General features: G+C 40.8%; 2 protein-coding genes across 2 annotated transcripts in view; one reads left to right on the forward strand and one right to left on the reverse strand.

Moving 5' to 3' along the window:
• Positions 1 to 759: 759 nt before the first annotated feature.
• dctd (dCMP deaminase) lies at positions 760 to 9995 on the forward strand. Its single transcript, XM_056409255.1, has 6 exons — positions 760 to 1009; positions 3895 to 3991; positions 4808 to 4943; positions 5510 to 5626; positions 7364 to 7460; positions 8925 to 9995. The coding sequence occupies exons 1-6, from the start codon at positions 978 to 980 to the stop codon at positions 9007 to 9009; spliced, it is 564 nt and encodes a 187-aa protein (XP_056265230.1). The 5' UTR covers positions 760 to 977; the 3' UTR covers positions 9010 to 9995.
• A 6920-nt stretch (positions 9996 to 16915) lies between these two features.
• Positions 16916 to 25264, reverse strand: part of tenm3 (teneurin transmembrane protein 3) — a 180778-nt gene continuing 172429 nt past the window's right edge. Inside the window, 8 exon segments of the mRNA XM_056408324.1 lie at positions 16916 to 19275; positions 21111 to 21241; positions 22216 to 22340; positions 22497 to 22639; positions 22732 to 22842; positions 23402 to 23604; positions 24472 to 24653; positions 24736 to 24980. Coding sequence (XP_056264299.1) covers positions 18520 to 19275; positions 21111 to 21241; positions 22216 to 22340; positions 22497 to 22639; positions 22732 to 22842; positions 23402 to 23604; positions 24472 to 24653; positions 24736 to 24980 — 1896 coding nt within the window. The 3' untranslated portion in view covers positions 16916 to 18519.

Below are 25264 nucleotides of genomic sequence, written 5' to 3' on the forward strand. Positions count from 1 at the left end.
ATTTGGAATATCTCCTAACTAGTATAGTAAAATTGGTGTATTGTCAGTATGGGTGAAATGACCAGTTCCTTGTTATGAATGTAAGACCGTGACTGGAATTAGTGATAAAAGTATCTTTACAGCACCAAGTATTCAGAAAGGACCAGTTTTTTTGTTACGAATGTAGGACTTTTACTTTGAAGAATCTTATTGGTTTAATTTTCTATATATGTGCAGACAGAGATGTGTCTTCAACATATATGCATTATAAATTGGTTCGAACCATTGAGAGAAATATATCAGATATTTGCTTTTTGATCGTAGAAAGGTAGGACTTTTACTTTGAAAGATGGAAAAGTAAACATTTTGGATTTTCACTATATCCATCCTGAAAACATATGCCTCAGCTATTGCCTGGAATTAAGTTATCTATGTTATAGTACCTTTATTTACTTTGTAAAAGCTCTGAATTGGAACAGTTTAGATGGTTGGATGTGTTCAGAAATATTCCGAACACATACACATCAGTGAGTCAGGAATTATTTAATTTATTATTTTCCATCAACCCTCAAATCAAAGATTAAAGACATTTAATGCACAGTTGAGTTGTATTCCCCCTTAACTCACGAGAAGCAGGTCTTTATACTTTATGTGAAGATAATGTATTAATCTAATTTCCAAATCGTATACGATTTGTCGACATGAAAACCGGATGTCGTTTCACGTGGATCTTTCCAAAATCGCTCCAGGTCTGGGGCGTTTGAATGTGTTTATCATGAATGTCAGTGTGTGGTGAGTTGAGTACGGAGATCCGAGTGTCTGCCGAGTATCCTCGCGAGGAGTCTGAGTTCGTCCTGAAAGGCAACGCTCGGGGCACAAACTGCTCAAAAGACGCGGGAGATTGTGACGTCGTCTTCCGCCACGGCTGGCTGTTAATTATACAGCAAACACGTCAAGAGAAAAGCAGCGACACCAACAAGACCTGTATCTGGAAAATTATGGAAGAGGTTCAGCAGCCAACGCCAGACAGGTAACTCGATCTAACTTTTTGTCTTTAAGCACAACAAGCACCGTGAGAAAGTAACGTTTCCGGTATCGTGAGGCTATGAGGCGGACATGTGGTGTCGTTCTTTCATCTGTTGTGCTCTGTATTTGTCATATTGAAAACGCTAGTCTGGTCGAATGTTTCACCCTGCTTCCGGTTAGTCTCCTCCCCATCCCGAGCCTCATGCAGCCCCGAGCACACGCGTTCACCTTTTAACGACGCTATCGTGTAGAAATAAATGAAACTACATATGACATGGCTTTAAACTCATCCTACCAGCTGACCCGACAGGAATGATTTCATATCTCACAGCATCTTATGTCATTCCAATGTATCATGACTTGGTCAATTCGTTCTTAATAACTTCATAGCACTCTTTCCGTTTTAATTAGTTTTTTTAAATAACGGGACCCCGATCAAGAGCATCGAATTGCATCTATGCTGTTATAACAGATACATGAATAGATAGATGAACTGTTTGCCGTAAAGGTTCACAAGTTGTCAGGAGTTAGTCAGAATGTCATTAGATCACGCGCACACACACACACACACACACACTAGGTTTCCTTTTAAACAATATGCAAAGGAAACGTAACTTACCTTTACATAATAATTAATGTGTGTGTCCTTTTATGAACCCTTTCCGCAAGTGGGATGCAGGAATTACCCACAATTAATGCAAAGTTAAACAAAGCCCGTTAACAACAACCTTAAGGATTGACCGATGATGAAGACATCTATAGGCTATGATGTATGCAGAAGCCAACATATTGTACACCTCTCTCTACACTGCACATTGTGGTGTCATCACAACAAAGAAAGCTTACAGAGACCTCCCAGTAGCTCATAATGTGTCATGAGACTTTTACTGAAGAGATGGAGTAGTGCCAGTGAAATTTTCATCGAGTTAATACTTTCCAAGCTGTTAAAGAACTTGTATACATTTATCTGCTGTGTTAATGACTCAAAAAATGAAACCATCTTGGTTTTATCAAACATAAAGTTTAATACTACACCCTACCAGTCCCAGCTGTGGAGACACTGGTACAGCGGTCTATTTATTTAAGACATTTGTAGATCTATGTATTTTATTCTATTTTTTTTTGCGATCAAATGTTGTATTTTATTCTATTTAATATTTTGTACTATCTGGACTGTGATTCTAAAAATAAATGTTGAGTGATTAAAGATGGGACATGGAAAATGCATGACTTCAGAGGAATGCAAGCAGAGATTATATATATTTATTCATCAAAAATGCTTTTGTTATTGAAGATGTTTTGACAAAAAACGAGTAAATGGATCATCATGGACCACTTATTATCATCAATGACCTCCTCTCGTGAGGAAAGATGTTGAAATCGGGGAGTAAAATAAATATCCACACTATCTTTTTGATGTCATGTGATATGTTGCAGCTAAGTGTCATGCCGTTCATATTGACACCAGTTCAGTCTCACACTCAACCATTTAGCAGGTGTCAAATGAGGGCTATGGGTGACACTGGGATTGGGCCATTAACTTGTTCCAGTTTCACCAAAATGATCATCAATGCTGTCAACACATCTGGACCATAGTTCTGTTCTTCACAATAAGATATTCAATTCAGTTTATTTTGTATAGCCCAATATCACAAATTAGCCTCTGGGCTTTACAATCTGTACACATAAAATATCCCTGTCCCAGGACCTCACATCTGACCAGGAATATATCTGGCTTCAACAACTCCAAACTATGCAATACAAGCTCTGTAATTTCCATTTGAGCGTGTACCGCCACCTGCTGGATGTTTTGTTACACTTGCAATGCACCAGCTGATCCATGGAATTGAACAATTATCTACACGTATGTTGTATATAAATTAGTACTCTCGTCACACACAGTGCAGAGTAAGAGTTATATTCTAATTAAAAACACAAGTATTCACGATTGAAAAGCTACATTGTTAAAGCAAAAGACAAATGACCTGAACACATTTTTGAAAAGATGATAAACATTTATTTAAATCCAAAAGAGACAACAAAAATCCAAAATTAATCTGGACACAAATGACATTTGACATTTAAAATAATCTCCATCTTTCAGGAGTGTGACCAATAAACAGAATTTATTTTAAACTTTTAATTAAATAAAATGATCAGATTTTCATGGTTTGGCATACAAAGAAAGTTAACATTTATGTACACTACCGGTGGATGTCGTGAGTCCAGCAGACGAGGGGCTGGATGATGATGATGGTCTGCCCGATAGGAGGCTGTATAAATAAAGCTGAAAAAGCATAAGCATGTTTTGTTTAATCTTCATCATGGCTAATGTCAAAGAATTTGTGTGCGCTGACCAGGAGACGGCAAGGTGGCGGTGTTCCTTAGCTGGCAGGCGACTTCCTAAACAGCTCACTGTCCATGTACCCGGCTGGGGACGTGAACATATTTTGTGACTGCTGTTTTAAAAATATTCTGTCGCCATGTCTTTCATCTGTAAGGCGGATATTAACGATCTGCAATTGGTTTTGATGGCAGAACAACATGATTGGGACATCCCTAAAAGTTAAACTTTCTCCCTCCTCTCTGCTGGTCTGTTCTGAATTACAAGCTGAACCGTGACATTTGTGATCCGTTGCACTCGTAACAATAAGCTTCTTCTCAATGCCCTTTCTCTTTCTGGTATATTAAAGTGATTGTTTATGGTAATCTTATTGAAAATCATTACCAGTGTACTGTATACCCAACTGGTGACATAATGGATTGATGTGTTGACAGAAGAAACTGCTCAGAAACTAGCTGCGACTTTAGTAAATTGAAAGCCTTTTCGGCTAGAAAACCAGTTTTTGACTTCAGAGAAAAATTTACACTGTCTTTGTTTCTCTGTAGCGGCACGAGGAAGAGGGAAGACTACCTGGAATGGCCGGAATACTTTATGGCTGTAGCCTTTCTGTCAGCCCAAAGGAGCAAAGACCCAAGCTCACAGGTGTGTGTGATTGTTTGTTAGTTAAAAGGTTGTAGCAATTGGATACTTGACAAAGATTTATCGAATTATATATATATATATTCATTCAATTCTGTCTTGTATAGACCAACATTATAAATTTGCCTCAGAGGGCTTTACAATCTGTACACATATGACATCCCTGTCCCAGGACCTCACATCAGATCAGGAAAACTCAACAGCAACAGAGGAGGATCCCTCTCCCCGGATGGACAGACGCAATAGATGTCATATGTACAGATTAAACAGCGTTGCATAGTTACAACACATTCAATGAATATGACGGCATCAGCAGGGCCACAGAGGCAGGAGTCAAAGGATGTAGGCAGGGCCATTCAGAAGGACACCTGGCCAATGGACCCTTTGCGACGTGAAGTCACACAAACTCCGTAGAGGAGAGTTGGTAAAGATGGCAACGGACAACTTGGATGTACAGTACCTTGTATAATTATTCACGTCCTTGGACTTTTCTACATTTTGTCATGGTATAATCACATGTGAAAATGGATTTCATTGTGATTTATGTAATGAACCAACACAAAATATTCCATTATTTGGAAGTGTGGGAAGGGGATATGACATGGAACTCAAAATAGTTTACAAATAAAAATCTGATAAGTGTTGAGTGCATATGTATTCACCCCCCCCCCCCCCCCTGAGTCAATACCTGGTTTCGCTGCAATTGCAGCTGCACGTCTTTTGGGGTATGTCTCTAGCAGCTTTGCACTTGAGATGGAAATGTTTGTCCATTAGGTGAAAAAAAGGAACAGCTGTGGAACCTCTCTCCCTTCTCTGCAGGTGGGCGCATGTATAGTGAACCAGGAGAATAAGATAGTTGGCATTGGTTACAATGGTATGCCCAACGGCTGTGATGATGACCAGCTACCCTGGTCCCGTTCTGCTGACAACCGGCTTGACACAAAATACCCCTATGGTGAGAATGCATGCGCACACACACACTTCCTGCTATAACCTCACTTTAATTTTTGATAATGAAGAAAGGTTTCTGCTTCTCCGTTGATCAGAAGGGCACATAATCATCTGCATCTTTCTCTAGTTAAAATGGCCACCTTGACTAAATTGACCACGTGGTGTTTAGACTGAGACTTGTACTTCCACCCCAATACATTGGAGTTTACTGGAATTGTTTCTGTGGTTCTTTTTTTTAAAGTACTGAAAATGCATTGAAAGTCAACAGCAGCATCTATTTCCAGAAGTGGTGTTATGGTTATTCATCATCCACAAACCTCACTGTGGAAAGTTCATTGGAACTATTTGAAACCAAATGTAACTAAATGGATGTCGACTGGTTCTATGCTTATGTTGACAAGAGAAGTAAGTGTGTTTTTGGTCCATTTCTCCAGTTTCATAGAGAACACACACCACCAGGGATCGTGTATGTTATGCCTGTGCCTCGTCAAAGGTTTGCTTGTGGCTTGATTGCAAAACAACCTAAAAGTCACTTGTACTGACTGGGTATCACGCCACTCTGTCCCTCAGTGTGCCACGCCGAGATGAATGCCATTATGAACAAGAACAGCGCTGACGTGAAAGGCTGCACCATGTATGTGGCTTTGTTCCCCTGCAACGAGTGTGCCAAGCTCATCATCCAGGCCGGTAAGTGTCTATACTCACTCACTCACTCACTCTTACCTCCCGCGGTACCAGCAGCTGTAATCCTGTATGCATTGTCTACATATATTTGGTGTCTTGCTTTGACACATTGTTGTTTCCAATGCTGCAGCTAATCTAGGAATTTGGTCTCTTTCTCTCTACAGTATGACATGTATGCAATTTTGACTTTTGGACAAAAGAAAAGTCTAGCATTATTTTAATTTTGATTTTTACAATTTAAAGGTTTTATTGGACTTATGTGAGTATCAACAAATATGTGTTAAATTTATATACATGACCTTGTCAACCTTGTGTTGGCATGTGGCATTTATTTAGAACCTGTAATAGTCTACCCACAGAACCCTCTTCTGTCAGACCATTAACTCATAACTTTTGAGTTTATACTACCGGAGTGTACACCATTGGTCGAAGGTTTCTACATCAGATGTCTAACTGACAGTGCTGGAGCTAAATTTAATGAAGCGATTCCTTCTGTATTTGATTCAATGTGAGAATGAAACTAGACTCGATAGTCCCTCTGAAGAAGAAGAAGACGACGGAGAGGCAAAGGAGGTTTGCTCCCTGGGTATAACCCTTAGACCTGCAAACTAAAGCAGACATCACGAAAGCATATGGCATTCCACCCATTTGGAAGAATCACACTTAGTTTGGCGAGATAGTCATAAAACATATAAGGCCCTCCATAATGCCACAGCAGCCTATTACTCATAAGCAATAGATCAAAATAAGATCAACCCCCGGTTTCTCTTTAGTACTGTAGCCAGGCTGACAGTCACAGCTCTGTGGAGCCGAGTATTCCTATAGACCTCAGTAGTAATGACTTTATGAACTTCTTTTACATTACATGTCATTTAGCAGACGCTTTTATCCAAAGCGACTTACATTCAACCTAGAGTACAAACTAAGAACAACAAGAATACAGAAAGTAACATTTACTCAACATAGTCGAACTACAAACAGTCTGGATTTCGAGTGATTAGCTCGAAGTGACCAGTTGAGCAGCTGCATTCTGGAAAGCTGCAGAGTTCGGATGGCCTTAGCAGGTAGACCAGCCAGGAGGGAGGTGACCAGCCAGGAGGGAGTTGCAGTAGTCGGGGTGTTCTTCAATGATAAGATACTAAATATTAAACAAGATTAATTTTCTCCTGCCAACCTATCCTCAAATAAAGTAACCGTAGAAACAGCTGTCTGTTGTCTGCGAGGCAATATGAGACAGCGTGTTATTCCAGCGACTGCTCTGCTGACCATCCGGAAAAAACATGTGTATTGCAAGCGGCAGACTGCGCTAGAATATGGCGGTCACGGAACTTTGTTTGCCTTCTTTGTTTTGTTTTTTTGTCACAGACTCGTGCTTATTAACGACGTCGGTTTTGAACATGCAATTTATTTCTAATGTGTTACACTTTTGAACAAAAGGTGTCTTTTATCAAAACACATTTGTCATAACCCCAAAAAATCATACATCCAAACATTTGTTATCATAACTTACCATGTTATCATACATGGTCACCTGTTCTCATCTGGTCAAAAACGGTGTGCTCCTGCTGGTCTAGTAACCCCTGGCCCTCGTGCTCCTTTCTTATATTGGCCTCTGTCCTAATTGATCGCGGCCCTCCGCCCTCTAGTGGTGGGAGGTCCAACAAAACAAGTAAAATGTCTAACGTTTTTTTTATTTGGCAATTCTGCATCACTTCATAATCAATCCCTCCCTCTGTCCAGGTATCAAGGATGTGGTCTATCATTCTGATAAGTACCATAGGAGTCTGGAGACGGAAGCTTCTAGAAGGCTGCTCACTATGGCACGCATAGAATTCAGGTGAGTAACATGTTTATACATACCGGAACAAGTGGAAATGTAAAAAAATTGATTATGCACATGAAACGAGGGAAGCATTAAGATAAACACATAAAGGAACATAATACAGATCCTTGGTTCCCCAGCAACACACCCACCTCGTGTGATGTACCTCAGGCTCATTCCATTATAGTGCAATGAAACTATCCAGCTTTATAATGGAATTGAAAGCCCCACTTTGCCAACATTCCTAGTTAAAGAGAGGATGAAAAGTAAAGCTAGACGACATATGCCTGTGGCCCCCCCATCACTAAATCCACCCAAAACAAAACCCATGCAAATGACATATTGTACACTCTGATTCGATGAAAAAACACAAGGCCCAGACTTTATTGTGAGGCCCTTGGCCCCAAACTGATTTATAATATTTAGATATAAGAATATTGAATTCTGTTATCCTGAGACCTTTTACCCCTAAATAACGTATTCATAAATAACACATTTTACTGGTTATTGATCACAAATAAGAAAGGTAGTGGGCAACATGCATATGGGTAACTCCAGATAAGTGCTCTTCATAGGTAAAACACAGCTCTAGTTCTAGTTGGATTAATGTTGAATATAATGGGAGCTTTTGACACGACCCTTCTTGACTCTTCTCCTGATTTGAAAGGATTGGATCCACCACAGTGAACAGTAGCAGTCATGACCTCCAGGAAGTGGGTGGTAATGACTGAGGTTTGAGGGTGCTTGAAGTGCTCCAAGACATGCCAGAGGTGTCCTGGTTGATATAAATGAACAGGTCAGAACTGGTCAGGTCTCTAAAGCTGAGGAATAGCTCCTTGTGCCTCTGCAAAGATTGTCTGTCTCAGACCATGTTGGTCATGTCTGGCAGGAAAACAGGCGGAGTGGAAGCAGACAACGGCCCGGAGTGAGTGAAGCATAAGGACCTTTTAAAGCCAACCGGAAGGCTGCTTCTAATATGTATGAACAGCAGAGCAGCTTGTTACTTTGCTTGTCAGTTTAGTGGCGGGGCAGTACCAGTTTTGAATTAAAGCTTCATTCTTATTTGGCCAATAATTAGGCAACCTAAATATTCTTTAAGGCACCGACTACAACAGATATGTATGAAAACGCCCTCTGCTTACTTTGTATAGCTCTACATGTAAAACAGAGCATGAGGACATCTTAGCACAACAGATGTAAGTTTCTTTTCTACGGACCTGAAATGAACCCCGTCATTCCATCACGACACTTATAATCCAGAACTGAAGTTTGTATAGACATGATCCTGGTTTGGCATCTACTGTGGATGCTTCTAGCAGTAAGAGTCCAGTGCAAGAGATATTTTGTCATGGTGGGCTCCTGAGGCCATATTCTTTTTTGGGCTATTACCTTTGTCAGATTAGTTAATTTTGTGAGAAAGCTTTTCCCAAACAAGCTTAACGCGTGTGTGTGTGTGTTTTCTTCTTTGTGTTTCGGCAGGCAGTTCAAGCCCAAGAGGACTGAGATTGTCATTGATTTTAATTCCATTAACAACCCTGGAATGCTGAACAGCGCGACCAAGTGAAAACGCAAACGGCCCACCTGAGGGAGGAAGAGGCCGACTGATGAGATTTAAAGGGACTTTGATGCCTTTCTTCTGTGTGTCTTCTTGCCCCCTGCTATGTCCAAAGGAAAAGTGAAGGATACCTTGACTTTGGTGCCTTTTTTATATTCTGGTTAACTGTATATTCAAGATAGTTTGATTTGGCCCTTTGAGGATGGTGCTTCCCCCTTTTAGAACTCCCTTTTGGGTTCACACGTACACAAGGACTCTGAACCCACTTCCTCAAGTGTTGATTTTAAAAATGATTGTTGTGAATCTGATCTTCTCATCCTTCTGTTTTGGGTGAAAACCTGAAATATACTTATTTTCTCTCCAAAAAAAAGTTTGAGATTAGTGTTTAGGCTCCTTGGCAATTGGTTTATTTGACCTTTCACATTTACAGTGTTATTTGATTCATCCAACCAGAAAGTAGCGACTGTTATGATGTAGTGTCAGTGTAATTTTTCCTTGAAACAGGCATCTAATACAGAAATAAGGTCCCAAGGAAGCACACCTGAGACTTATTTCTTCAATGCTAATGCAACAAAAAAGCACTAGTTTGTCAGATTAGAAGGATTAATGGAGCTTCTTTGTGAATGGCTCAATTATTCCAACATTAGCGCTCTATTATCTTTACACGCTGTGCATGATATGGATTCTTTTATATTCCCTGGAGGAGAGATGCATCTTAGTTTTAATGACCATTTCACAAATTTTTTCTGAAAGATGTTTCAGTTCAGTTTAGATTAATTTCATGACCCCAAAAGGGTTTTAGAAACGTGGATCCTAGTCACTGATTGTTATACCTACCATAAAGAGTATTCTTTCTGTTTTACTTTTCTAATATGCTGTTACAAGTCTGTGAAGGCTGATCATTTTTCATGTATGTTGATTATGTACATGCTTTATGCTTTCTACATTAGTAACTGGTAAACACTTCTATGTCAATAAACTGCTGAAACACATGAGCTGGTGTCCACTGTGTTCATTAGTCTGAAAGACATTTTATGATCGGATTAGTTTTAGGAATGACACATTTATCCACTTTTTCACTTATGGTAGATGGTGTCATAGGACAGTAGGTCAGCTTTTAGAAACTGACCTACTGAGAGGCACTTATGGACATGTGGCTGACATTGGCTATCATGCATCATATGGATCTCATGTCCCTTCACATAAGAGTCAAAAATATATAAATATTATTTTTTCAGCTGCTGTGTAATTGACCTGTTTTGACTAACTTTGTCTTCTCAAACTTTTCATCCAGATTAATAATGAGAAAAGGACCAGTTTACACACCTGGATTAGTTGTAAGACTCGTGGAAACTGGGCGTTTAAGATTATAACGTGACCAACAATGTAATCTCGGCTCAACAGCAGGGAAATGTATGGAATAAAGTGTTTTTAAAAAAAAGGTTGTTTTTAACTATTTGAACGTCAAGGGATTTGGAAACTCACAACATTTGTGCATTATTATTTTATATTTGTTCCCTGTATGAACATTTCAGGGACTCTTTGTTTCCAGGAAATGAAGGATTTGGCAGCTTTTTGCTCCTTCGTGCTTAAATAGTTCACAGAACCAAAGTTCACGGTGGGGGTAGTAGAGGGTTTGGGCATGTGTTGAAATGCCACAAGGTGTGGCGTGCGCAGAAAGCCAGTTATCTGGCATTCACACTCGGGGAAACCCCCACCAATTATATATGTTCATTTTTTGCAAAGAGACAGTCAAATATTTCTACTAAGCCACCACCAGCTTGAGATTCAGACGTGTTGAAAACCAGTCTGATGAGACGCATCAAGCCCTTTCTGCATCGCTGGACTGGGCTGCATTTTGATTTTGGCCACGAAACAAAGCGCGAGCAGCAGATACTCCACAGGGAGTGGGCACAATCGAATCTCATGCTTATTAGCCAATGCCCTGCTGCCGAGGGCAACAATGGAGCAGGAGTGACCAAGCACTCTGGGGAGGAAGTTGACCGAGGAAGAGCAAAAAGAGTGTCTTCATTGGCTCAATAAATAAGTGCAACAAGTCTTGTGGCCTTGCTCTCAATAACACAAACTATATTCAGTTTATTTAAATTCCGTTTATTTGTATAGCCCATTCTCACAAATTCCAAATTTGTCTCAGAGTGCTTTACAATCTGTACACATAGATATCCCTGCCCCAAAACCTCACATCGGATCAGGAAAAACTCCCAAATAACCCTTCAGGGGGAAAAAAGGGACGAAACCTTCAGGAGAGCAACAGAGGAGGATCCCTCTCCAGGATGGACAGGCGCAATAGATGTAATGTGTACAGAAGGACAGATTTAGAGTTAAAATACATTCAATGAATATGACAGTGTATGAATAGTTAGTAGTAGGCATATTCCACGATGGAGACCTCCACGATCCATCAGGCAGATGGAGGTAGAGAGGGGTGGGCAGAGCGTCAACAGGGTCTTGGCATAGTTGGTAGTAGGCAAACTACACGATCCAGACCTCCGTGATCCATCAGGCAGATGGATGTAGCGGAGGAGTGGGCAGGGCATCAGCAGCGCCATGGCATCAGACCCAGCCGGGTCCGATGGACCCTATGAAACGTGAAGTCACAAGGACTCCGGAGAGAAAGCAGAGTTAATAATGTGCAATAGAGAGATAAAATCTATAAATAAGTATAGAGAAAGAAGAAGATACAGGTGCTCAGTGTATCCTAAAACGTCCCCCAGCAGCTTATAAGCCTAGCAAAATATCAAGGGGCTGGACCAGGTGAACCTGATTCAGCCCTAACTATAAGCTCTGTCAAAGAGGAAAGTCTTAAGTCTCCTCTTAAATGAGGTGACTGTGTCTGCCTCCCGGACTGAAGGTGGAAGCTGGTTCCATAAAAGAGGAGCTTGATAACTAAAGGCTCTGGCTCCCATCCTACGTTTTAAGACACTAGAAACTACAAGTAGTCCCGCATTTAGTGAGCGCAGCTCTCTAGTGGGGCAATATGGTACTACAAGCTCCTTAAGATATGATGGTGCATCACCATTCAAGGTTAAGAGAATAATTTAAAAAGTGATTCTTGTTATTACAGGGAGCCAGTGCAGAGCAGCTAGTGCAGGAGTGATGTGATCTCTTTTCTTAGTTTTAGTGAGAACACGAGCTGCAGCATTCTGGATCAACTGGAGGGACCTAAGAGACTTATTAGAGCAGCCTGATAATAAGGAGTTGCAGTAATCCAGTCTAGAAGTAACGAACGCATGAACCAATTTTTCTGCATCTTTTTGAGACGAGATGTGCCTGATTTTTGAAATATTCCGTCAATGAAAGAATGCAGTCCTTGAGATTTGCTTCACGTGGGAGTTAAAGGACAAGTCCCGATCAAAGATAACGCCGAGATTCTTTACAGTGGTGTTGGATGCCAGGGCAATGCCATCTACAGAAACCACATCACCAGATAATTGATCTCTGAGGTGCTCAGGGCCGAGTAAAATAACTTCAGTTTTGTCTGAGTTTAACATCAAGAAGTTCCAGGTCATGTTGATAATGATTGCCTTAGTGCTGCATTCATCTCATTGTTGGACTCGATTGGCTTCTGCCAGAGAGTACAGAAACCCACTCACAGCTTTGGCCACACGCTTGATCTTGTTCTTACATATGGCGTTACATTTTGGATGATTGTATATCATGGTAACTTTAATAACTGCACGCTATGAAGCATTAGTTAAGTATGAGTATACACTTAATTTATCATTTATAAACCATTGTTTCACACTTCATAAATGATACATTCACCATTTTTAAATTAAGTATTATATAATGCTTCATAGCGTGCAGTTAAACTGTTCTCGTTTATTTTAGTTTGTCTCTAATATTTAGTCATGTTCGAGGCCGCAGTGGCCTAGAGAAGTCTCTCTAGCTCTCTAGCTCGGTAACACTTAATAATAAGTGCACGCTATGAAGCATTATATAATACTTAATTTTCAAATGGAAGTCAATTTGTATTAAAGTACTAGATTTATTCTAAATTAGCTTGAAGAAAAATCTACATCCTCAAAACATCGGAATAAGAAGACACTTTAGCAAGAATCTATTTCCTGGAGAGCACTGCTGTAAGAAACAACCAATCGGACAGCTTCAAAATATTAAAGGTTTCAATAAAAGTTGAGCTTTGCATAGATGACTATTTATAAACCAAATTGATTTAGTTCACTTTTGTATTAGTTTTGGATCAATCCAAAATCTCTTGTGAGTTGGGTCACTCATTACAGTAAGTATACACTTTTATACTTGTTTATCCACAGGGACATGATATATTGGTCCAGTGGTAAAAACAAATGCAAATTGTTATTCAGAGAAAAAATTACATCTTTTCACAGTTTTGTTTCAGCCAGTGATGACTACAAACTGGGCTGACCCAAGCGCTTACATTGGGAATGAGAAGTGGATAGTGGTGGTGGTGGGAACCAATGGCTCAGAAAATATCATTGGCTCTGTACAGGGACATGAAATATCAAAGCTGATTCATAGCTGACCCCCAGTGTGGTGCAGTTATATGTTGCAGTGGATTATGAAAAAGTTAAATATAAGAATAAAATAGTTTTATGGCATGTTATCTTTAGGACTCTTATATGGCATACTAGGGTATTGTTGAATACACCTTTATGTCATAATATATTTAAAAATATTTAATTATTTATTATAATCTTTATGAAATACTAAATCATTTGTATTACATATGTATGTACTATATTTTAATAACTCTTTTATGGCATACAATACAATGAGGGGCAACTGTGGCTCAATGGTGAGCAGGGCCTCACTAGTCCATGTGCACGTGTCCTTGAGCAAGACACTTAACCCCAAAGGTCTCCCATAGCTGTTCTTTGGTGTGTGAATGTTAGTTACTCCTGATGTGCAGGTGGAACCTTAGCTTCTCCCATCAGTGTGTGAAGGGGTGAATGATGTCATGTGTTAAAACGCTTTGAGTGGTCGGAACACTAGAAAAGATCTATACAAGTACAGGTCCATTTACCATGGTATTTTTTATTATACTTTGGCTTACATAGTTTTTCTTTTTTACAACTTGTTATTGACATGTCTATACTATGGCATTTGTATTTACATACGATATTGTGATTTATTTGTATGACCTACTATAGGTCATAAAAATAGGGGCGACTGTGGCTGACCTCAATCAGAGGAGTGCTGGTTTGATTTCCCTCCCGCTAAGGACTGATAAGTACTTCAACAACAACTCTGACCCTCGACGCATGTGGACGTTACAGCAATCACACCCCTCGAGCTCCCCTGAACACTGGCATTCCACAGGGCCGTGTCGTCCCCTCAACATGGTCCAACACTATTATCAACTTAGTCTTCCGACCTCTCAAAGCTCTTTAACACAATATGACATCATTAATCCATTCACACACTGATGGGAGGAGCTAAGGTTCCACCTGCACATCAGGAGTAACTTACATTCACACACACAGCGACAGGAGCAATTTAGGGTTAAGTGTCTTGCCCAAAGACACATGGACATGGACTAGCAGAGCTGAGGATCGAACCGCCGATCCTCTGATTGAAGGACGACCCTGCTTACCACTCAGCCACAGTCAGTATGATGTTTTTAATAACTCTTTTGTTGCAGAATGCCTCCCCTTCATCTAGGATTTCTATACCTTCCGAGTCCAGAGACCCTTCACACCCTGGTAACTTCTCCACCAGCCCCATCGAACACAACCAGACACAAAAACGGCTTCTTTCCACAGACAGTGAAACGCTGAACATCAGCCACTTAATGTCAGTAACAATGTGCAATAACACGGTAGCTGTCTATAAAATATTTAATAGTTTAAATACACTGTTTCAACATGTTACTATCAATGCTCTCAATATAAATGCAAGCATAATACTCTGAATACGGCCATATCCCCCCTCATGCATATGAACCCTAAATTACAAATTATCCTCAGAGGATAACAATCAATCTGTAAACATAAGACATCCTCTGTCCCGGGACCTCACCTCGGATCAGGAAAAACCTTCAGGAGAGCAACAGAGGAGGATCAGGATGGACAGAAGTACGACAGATGTCATGTGACCAGAATGAACAACATAACAGAGTTACAACACATTCAATACATATGACATACATTATTCATAATAAGAGTATAGTAAGCATGAAGAAAAAGTTACAACTTCCAAAAATAACAGCAGCAGTGGATATAGTAGAATAATGATGCTAATAATAGCAGTATTGGTAATAGTAAAAGCATTGGAAATAATAATAATAATAATAAAAAGCAGTCCTTTAGCTTTAGCTGAAAGTCTTTTTATGTGTACATTCAAGTACATTGAAAGCCACAAAGAATTATTTGCACGTCTTCACACACTTCACACGACTGATACTGACTTGATGCGCCTATTGCAGATAAGATGTTTACTTGTTGATGATTACAATTTCTGTTTGAAAAAAGTGTTCTGCGGTCCAAATAATTTAACACTAAAGTTCATTATCTTTGGCATTCTGTCTATTGGGAAAATATAACCATTTTCTGTAAAACCTTGGGATGCTACAGTTGATAATTCTGCTCCCATTATGATTTGCTGTGATCTGCACCTCAGGTGCTCCTGTTCTCTTTGTACTCATTCAGGGGTCCAAACCAGCAACCCTCCTGTGACCAGTCCCCCAGGCCACTGCTGTCCTCGATGCAGTCGGAGAAACCACGAAAGAGAGGAAAACGATATCTGCATGATGTTATGTGAATCAGACTCTGAGTGAAAGAATATCCTTGTTGTGACATAACCTAAATTGACGGAAGGGCGCCACCAGGAGTGGAGCCTGCTTCTTAATTTGATTCATTTCAACCAATCAGTAAGCTTTAAAATATTCAGTGTGATGTAGCCGAGGAAAGGCCACTGCTGAGAGAGCACAACAGTATTACCACGCTGTCTCTTCCTGAATCAGTGGGTTGTAACCAAGTTCACGAGAGAGAAACGAACTGGAAGAGCTCAACAACCTCGACCTTCTCATTCTTTGTCCTGCCAGATATTATAAAAGTTAAATCAAAACACAAATGTAGCACAGCACTTTTCTGTGTGTGTGTCTGTGACTAAAATATAAGTTGCCTGGTTCATCATAGACACATTGATGGTTAACTGCTGCCTGCTGACCAATCACTGGAAGAATCCACCGATCATCAGCTGGTCCGAGTGACTTATTTCTGCCTTAACTCTGCCAAGATTTTGGGATTTATGGTCCAATCAGCAGCGTATGCTTTAGAGCGGGGCTACCTTGTGATTGACAGGTCTATCAGACGTGTAAGTCCCTCCTAGTTAGAATGTGGTCACTTACATTCACTGGTTGCAAAAAAACCAAGATGGCGACGCACAAAATTCCAAACTCAAGGCTTCAAAACTCTGTCCCCTTCTCATATACAATCTCTGTATGTGACGCGCTTAGAGATTAATATACAATAAATATTATGAAAAAAGATTCATTACAATGTATTAACGTACAAAACATACAATTCATTTTACTCCTCAAAGCTACCTTGCACTTCAAACTTGAATCAAAACCGTCTTTGTTGGTCCTTTTGGGTTTGAGAGTTTGCAAGAGAAACTGGATAAATAAGGCATATAAAACTCAATATCGCCTACTTTTAGCGAGCTTCCTGTGTGTGAAGAAACGGGCATGTCGTTGCTCATTTTGATGAAAAGAGTGTATCAGATAAGACACTCGGGAAAGGCAGGGCTCCTGAGTTTTTAAAGAAGATTAAGCCTTTTCAATTGAATTTGTGTTTTGATAACTGCTTTCTATCTTTACTCAATACCAACATCACAAAACTGCATGGAACAATGACACCACATTCATTTCATCTTTTCATTCTGTTGTACAACACAGTAAAAAGAAACACAATAGTTTCAAGGAGTTTTATTCTTTACCGTAGAAACACTGTACATAAATTACTTTCTCTGAGACTAATATTGATGTACGGATAAGTGGAATTTCTCAACCTTCAAAATAAAAAAAAGATCAAACCATAAAACATTGTCAACTCGTCTCTGAAAAAAGATTGGTGGCATATGACGTTAACACTGTGTAAAGTTCCTGTTCTTTCCTTAAAATGATTTAAGATGCCTTCCCAACCTTGTAAACACACATATACACAAAGAAAACTCCTCTATGAGAGTACAGAGACCCACAATCAATGAGAAAACATCCACATCGATTTTGATCTGTTACTGTTACTCATTAAAGTCACTGATGGCAATGCACTGTCCCTTTAAGGAGAAACGAGCAAAAAACGAGGAAAGAAGCAGCGATTAGTTACTACTCACAGCAACCCAGCCCCCCAAAGCCATGACAATATGTTTCTATTGCAAGCAATACTACTACCGTTGACCGATAAAAGCACATGAGTCACATTTAGCAGAAGTGAAGGGCTCCTGGGTGGACAGGGGACCAGTGCTTCACCGGACCGGTGAGCCCACTTGGTCCGAAGAGAACCCGATACAGCCGCAGCACCGTCTCTCACAAACCTGTTGATTGGAGTCTGACACGATACAATGTTATCGACTTGTAGAAGGACGGGGATGAGAAGGAGGTTTTAAAACTGACCAAACAGATAGTAGATAAGAAGGAAACGGAAACACAACGCAACGTTTTGTTTAGTTCAGATCATGGTTCATTCCGGTGGTGGTGGTGTAATAATTGTAGTAATAGTGGTATAGGTAATAGTATGTAAATGTATTTTTGTTCATTTTTGTATCCCCTTTTTGTCTGAAGCAAATGCAAGTTTACATATATATATATTTAAAAAATTAAAAAAAATCCAAACAGAAAATAAAGTCTTTTTTTGTTTCCCCTCGTACAAATAGTCCTTTTTGTGCCCGTCTCTCTTAGAGTCCACACCAGTTCCAGTTCCTCTTCAGCCATGGAGACAATAGATCCGACTGCTCGTGTAACCCAGAGTGACCCGCACAGATATGATACCTGCAACATCTGTGAGGGATCCACAGACGGTTGTTATGGCGACCGCTCGGACAGTTTACAACTGTCTAAATGCTCGGCTGTTTGAACCAGTCTCTCCATCCCACTGTTTCACAGCCAGATAGCACACGATTATAGCACTCAGGTTAGCCCCGCCTACCAGAGAGAGGGGGAGGGGCATGCGTGCATGCTGTTAAAAGGCAGACAACAGGGTGAAAGAAAGAAAGTATAGATAGAAAAGAGTGAGAGAAAAGGCGTTGGTCCAAAGACTAAACCTTGTTGCAGGCGCATGAAGATTGTTTTTAACCATCACAACTGCAGTTTGTGTTTGGGGTCATTTGCGTTGAAGTGATCGTTCGCTATATATCCTACTTCTCAGAATAAAACTAATTTGCAAACATAGGGTCTCTTCAGTGGCTATTTTTGAGTTGCAGGACAGTCCAGCCTGTGACATCCACTTTGTGTTAAAACTGAACTTGTTGTTAGTCTTTGACAGTCGCAGTAGAAACGAGCCGTAGGTTGGTGCCGTGTTACCTCCTGCCGATCTCACTCTGCCGCAGGAACTGCATGTTGTTGGCGCTGTCGGCGAGCTCTGGATACTGCTCGATGGACAACACGTAGTAGCCGTCGTAACCCAAAACCTTCCCGCTGCTCAGCAGCTGCCGTTTCTCTCCCTCCGTCCACAGCCGAACTCCTTCCTCCCCGTCTCTCACCCGCTGCTGCTCGCGGGCCCAGGCGCTCGCCAGCGCCCTCTGCCTGGCGTGCTCCAGGATTCGCGTCTTCTCTTCGTCCAGTGTCGTCCCGTACCGCACGTGGAGGGCCAGGGCGCCATACTGCAGCTCCACGTCAGCGAAGCGCCGCGTCCTCCCGTTCATCACCGTCGTCGACTGGGACACGGTGACGTTCACACCGTTTTCCAGAGACTTCCTGCCCGAGGTGAGCCGCAGCGCGCTGAGGTCTTTCTCCGGCAGGCTGGTCTTGATGAAGGAGTGCGTGTCTCGTCCCTCCACTGTGTAATGGAGGTCTTCCAGGTAAAATGCATTGTTTAGGACCGTAGCCACTTTGATGCAGTCCTCATTGGCAATGTTGAGGGTGTTGGTCACCACGCGGCCTTGGATCACGGCGAACATCACTCCCTTGCCAATCAGAGACTTGACAGTGGCGAACCACAGCCAGGGTCGGGCGTGGTCGGGATGCCGCCGGCTGAGCTGGATCTCTGGCATGCGCTCAAAGGACAGGAAGGCCCGAGACTGGCGAGTGACCTCCTGCTGGACACCTGTGATAGACTGAGGGCGAGAGCAGCATCGTTGGACTTGTGAAGCGCTGCATCAACGCATCACAAGTTCATTACACACGGCTTTAAAAGAACGTGGCATGACAATAATGACAACATGGAAAATGGTTTGGATATTTTGACAATAAAGGCGTTACATTTGATACTTAGAGCTTTCCCAACAACGCCGTCGGTTGGGAGCAGATTTTGAGCTGCAGCTCTGACGACACACAAGTGAATGAAAAGCAAAAGTGTGCTGCCTCTGGGGCCCTTCAGGTTTTATGTCTCAGATGGCAGGTTTATGGCAGGTGCAGCATCCTTTTATCCATCACATTTACACAGGTGATATTATGTTGTTTGATTTGAGAAAGCTCAATAATATCCCCACTTGTCGTTTTTATTATATCATTTTGTGTTGCAGAACAGATTCAGGGTAATTATCTCAAGAATAGTCCATAACATTCTACAATTATTATGCTTTTCTTTTTGCAAAATATTAGATGCACTGAAGAAGAACAGTGATAACAAGCCATCGTGGTGAAGGGTTGGATATTCTTATGTTCTTGAGCTACATGCTATGAATTCTAGAGACTGTTTGTTCTGTATTAATTTTCATACTACCTGCCAATAATGTGACTGTTATGAGATTGTTATTTTGATTCTTTCTCCCAGGGACTAGGGGAGAAAATGAGACTTCTGGCTGTTTCTTTGGACAATGTATCACTCTACTGTCACTTGTGTCTTTTTACATTTTAATATCGCATTTGCTAGCTGATATGATATTAATAGACACACACAACAAAGTGTTACTTGTATGTGTGTGTCTATATATATATATATGTCATTATTCTTCTGAACATACGACTGGCCGATCAACATGTAATAAGTCCAGTACATTAAGTCTTCAAATATCACTCTCAGTCGATCAAAGTTTCTCTCTCCTTTCCCTCCTCATTTTCTGTCCTTCCATTCTGAATCCGTCACATATTTTTTACTCTGTCTTCATAAGTAGTGTTCATGTTGCCTTCTTTATTTCACTGAATATCAGCAGTCTCTCTCTCTCTTTGTGAAAGAAGAGTGACTTCCTGATACCCCATTCATCAACAAGTGTATTCATTGCAACAGTAACAGTTGTACGCAAAGAGGAAGGAGCAGAGCAGCAGTGTAAGCCGAGAGAAGCGATGAATGATTGGTATCGTTGGATGACTCTTTATTGTCTCTTCCTCCTCAAAATTCTCACTCCATGTCCTCCCTTGTTCCTTCCGTTTTCTTATTTTCTTTTCTATATGAAATCAGGTTTTATCTGGATTTCTTCACATTTTCACTCTCATTTTTAACTTTGTTTATATCCTCCTCAAATTGAACATCAATAGTTTCCACCGCTTTCACTTCATACTTCATATACACTCAGATACCTGTATACACCTTCATTTAAATTGATTTTTAAAATTGATTTTCTTTATTATTTAAATTCTGAAATGTAATGTGTCCTGCCGTGCTATTTTATTTTATTTTATTGTATATATTGTAAACATGTTTGCTGCTGCTTCAAAGAAATTTCCCCCCTGGGATGAATAAAGTATATATCTAATCTAATCTAATCAAATTTATTCTCCAATCTTAATTTCTTAATAGCGTAGTATACATTTAGATATCTGTAAACTATATGTGTAGTCTTTTTTAGTAATTCTTTTTCTCTCTCTATATATTAGAATGCTTGAAGGTTTTGCAGTGCAGCAGCATTGTTGGCTCCATGTTGATCGGTCATGATGAGTTCAACCTTTCATTCTGATACAGCTGCTCTTAGGCCTTCTGGCCTTTCTATCTAAGAGTACTCAGGGCACATACAGGCAGGTCGTCCCACAGCTGGCTCTTCTTCATCTCCAGTGACGGTTGCGTCAGGTCAAACTTAGGAATGGGGAACCCTGGGATGGCGTTGTGGAGATGGAAGCCAAAAGTGACCAACCAGATATTGATATCTACAGAGAAACAGAGAAGTGGGTGTGGAAAAGAGAAAAAAAGAATTTGATGAGCACGTTGCATAGATGATTTTTACTCAATAGAGGTTCCTTTGTATATTTCCGCTGCCTTCTTATTATACTTTATAAACCCTTTTAAAAGGTTTAATATGCAGAATAGAAACAATGTATAGACTGATCAAATATAATCTTTTTCTATCTTCACTCTGACCCATGAGAAGTGTGCAGCTATGTCTCGTTATGCCCTCTGCCTGGATTTTCTCTTTTCTTATGTTCCGTGTTCAGGACGTTTCTGGGTGTGAGCAAACAGTGCAGTCACATCACTCAGGGGTTTGTTCAGGCTGACAAAGACTTCCCCTTTGTTACGCTCCTTAGAATCTGATACCAAGGCACCCTTTCTATGATAGAAAAAACTAAATTCTGCATCATTTCATATCTACTTTCCTCCGGCACCTGTTGCACCAGACTTATTTCACCACACTGTTCACTTTCACCAAACACAACTTTCAGATAGTGTTGTGCAATGAAGCTACAGTATAGTGTGTGTGTTAGCCTGCATTTCTGAGAATTCATAAAAAAAACATTACTTCACTAATCAGGTTGATGAATTACAACATAAAATCCTGTATACATTGGCAAACTGCATCAACTGCAGTTATTAGTAATGCCAGCATGTTGTCACAATTTCTTCCACAAACAAATTAAAGAATCACAGTGTACTTAAAAACAGCTTTGTTTGCTTATCTGGCTTAAATATGTTTTTAGTTCCGAAAAATATATTTAAAGTTTATAGAACTTAAAAGTATTAACCTTAGTGAATAGAAGACCCCGAATTGAGCTTTGACAGCTGTTTTTATAGCACCTGGTTTGAAACTAATAAAAACTACTGTTCCACTTTTTTTTCACAAAACATTGACCTAAAAACTACAATCCCTCTCCTAAGTGCTTCTTTTCTGTAAATATGTCCTCGTTACCTGTGACATATTCTTTGACCTGCTGAATCTTGCTGATGGGGTTGTTGCCTCGGAACATGTAGAGGTTGAAGGGCTTTGGGTCTTTACCAACACGCGTCCATGTGCTGATGTCAGGAGTGGTCCACCTTTTTAAACACACACACACGCGCACACACACACACGCACACAGACACAAAGACACACACACACACACACACAATGATGATTGTGACAATGACAAAACAGTAGCGTCCTGTTGTAAAGAATAACCTCTCACACTTGGACTGTAAAAGGAGTGATACCTTCCAGCTGGGATGTCGTAGTCTCGGTCTCCAAAGTGCAGCAGTCGTGTCAGAGGATCATACAGGCCTCCATGGAAACCAATCACCAGCACAAAGTCGGGGTTGGAATCAAAGTAAACCTCCCCGTATGCCGTGTACTGCACCTGCACACACATAAAGATTTATGATCTGATTTGGAGACACAAAACCAGTTAATTAACGGATACACAAAATACACTCACACACATTAACATACCTGTTTAAGCAACAGTCCGTTGTTGCTGAAGACAGCCAGAGGGGTCCCGGTATTATCACATGCAATATAAAACTCGTCTCCACTGCTGATCTCCATCGCAAACACATGGCCCTGTGCAACAATAAACATAGCAATTAAACACATTATGGATATAATGGTAAATGGACTTGCTTTTGTATTAGAACTCCACGTGGCAACAGGAGGGCTATAAATAATGGCATCACCATTATTATGAATTATTATCGGTGTGGGTACCTGTATTCCTAACAATAAAACACTTTTACAGGTTCCCTAACCTGTGAAGTATTCAAAGTATTTGTTTGTGATAAAGTGGTGCTGCTACGGAGAGAACCATCTCCTCCTCTCTAATTGAGATGCTGCACATTCACCGTGTTTCCCTATGGTCACTGGAGGGAAACCTGCGCCACACAGACTATCATAAATCAAAAGTTGACAGTAAAAAAACAAAAGTGACTCATGAATAGCAGTGAGTGGGAGGTCTGTTCAAAGACATCAAAGACTCCTCCACATGCTGCATAACTTGCCCATCTGTAGCTAGAAACACTGGAGAACATTGGAGTTTAGTGAAAGAAGTTGTCTGTACTTTCCTTCTCAAATTTGACTAAATACAGTATTCATGCAATAATATCATCGCATCCAGAATGACTACCTGCAGATCGTAGTAAAAGGAGGTGATCTCGGAGCTGGAGTGGTTATAGACGTGGGTGATCCTGGTGGGGTACTTCAGGTCAGCGTAGAAGAACTGCAGGTGTTGACCCAGACTGTTTCTAGAAGCCACCCGCCGGCCCAAACCGTCGTAACGGTACTGGATGGTCCAGCTGGACGCTTTACTGTAGACACGAATTAGAAGACCTGAATCACAGACGATAGAAAAAAAGAAATTAAGGATGTGAAGAATAACGAGATATATTTGAAGTATTCATTTCAGTGTGATTTTAGAGAGAAGATAACTCGGGTCAAGGCTCTGCCACACCAGTATTCAAAAGAACACATTTTGCAACAAAGCTAATTCATTTAATTAGAATGACCTCGATCATAGGCCAAGTACAGATTGTAAAGCCCTCTGAGGCAAATTAGTAATTTGTGATTTTGGGCTATACTTAAAAAAATTAATTGAATTGAATCGAGTTGGTTGCTGTTGTCCAATAACACACTGTCTTGGTGCGTCATTATGAATCACCCTGCTCTTCTTGGCAGGCTTTGCAGCATTCAAGTGCTCGGATTGGCTCTGCATCCAGGGTCGCCAAGGTACTGGTAACCTGATGTTCAGATCCTATGCCCAGACCAATAGGCTATCCTGACCATAACTACTAAAGGTCAATGGTGAACATCCACCAATCGTCTCTGCCTCAAACAACTACACAGGGCGGGTCTTGTGAAGAAAAACAGTGGGATTCATAACAACGCTGTCTCGACAGTGCTGACCTTGGATGAAAATGGAGAGAGCCAGAGACAATCAGAAAAGATAAGGAGGAGCTGTGTTACTTGTGACTCGGCCACGCTTAATAAGTGAACAAGTTAGCTACCTCACAGAGCTATTGTAACCATGATTGTAACTGACTATCTGTTCTCAGCTGGTACATATTCACCAAAAAGCCATGCTCCTTCTCACTACGTCACCAAGCTTCTCGCACAGCTCGTCATTAGAACACACATATCAACTTCTCAGTACCACTTTCTGGTGTTACCGGGTTTTTATATTACAATAATGACTCTTACCTTTGGAGTTGTATTCAAATATCTCGGCTCCTCTCTGTTTGAGGAAACCGTCTTCATCCAGTCTGTACTGAACATCTCCCAGACGAGTTATTCTGTCTCTCAGGTCAAAGCGTAGAGGGGTCAAGCGACCGCTGTTGCCCGGGTTCAGCAAATGCAGATTTCCATTAAGGTCATAATTATACCTGGAAGGACAGAAAATTATACGATTAACTTCTGGCGTCATCAAATGATGGGGCTTTTCTTCGTTTAATCTTATGACCCTACCTCCACATCATCTTCTCATTGAGGGAGACCGTCTGTAGCTGTCCGTCAACGTCATAGTCGTAACCATATTTGGTTGTGTTGGCAAACGGTCCAATCTTGATCTCCCGCTTGGTGACTCGGCCCATGTTGTCGTACTGAATGGTGATCCAGTACATCAGAGACCTGAAGATCTCATACTGGATCTCTTTGATGCGGCCGTGCTGGTCGAAGTGTTTGGTGTAGGTCATCACTGCAGTGGAGATGATCTGAGACAGGGGGGGGAAACTACACATGACTGACCAGACAAGGCATGGACGTTAACATTAATCAAGTGCCATTCAGGGTTTTGTTAGACACACACACACTTGGCAACCAGAATTTGAAGAATTGATGCCTTTTCATCAGGCATTTCTTATTCACTCCTAAGACACCAGATTTGAATGGTTCAGCTGTTATGAGCCTCATAGATACTGATTAGAATGGGCCTGCTACACCTGTTACTGGAAAGGCTGCTACTATTCCTTTAACTCTGTCTTTTAACTCCCTCCAA

Source organism: Pseudoliparis swirei, chromosome 24 (assembly GCF_029220125.1).
Source record: "Pseudoliparis swirei isolate HS2019 ecotype Mariana Trench chromosome 24, NWPU_hadal_v1, whole genome shotgun sequence".
In the NCBI taxonomy this organism is placed as follows: Eukaryota; Metazoa; Chordata; class Actinopteri; order Perciformes; family Liparidae; genus Pseudoliparis; species Pseudoliparis swirei.

What these genes read in the sequence shown, in the direction of transcription:
- dctd (XM_056409255.1), top strand. Translation starts at nt 978, where the DNA reads ATGGAAGAGGTTCAGCAGCCAACGCCAGACAG. An exon ending in GCAAAGACCCAAGCTCACAG is followed by an intron (nt 3,992 to 4,807) that starts GTGTGTGTGATT and finishes CCTTCTCTGCAG; the next exon opens with GTGGGCGCATGTATAGTGAA. An exon ending in CAAGCTCATCATCCAGGCCG is followed by an intron (nt 5,627 to 7,363) that starts GTAAGTGTCTAT and finishes CCCTCTGTCCAG; the next exon opens with GTATCAAGGATGTGGTCTAT.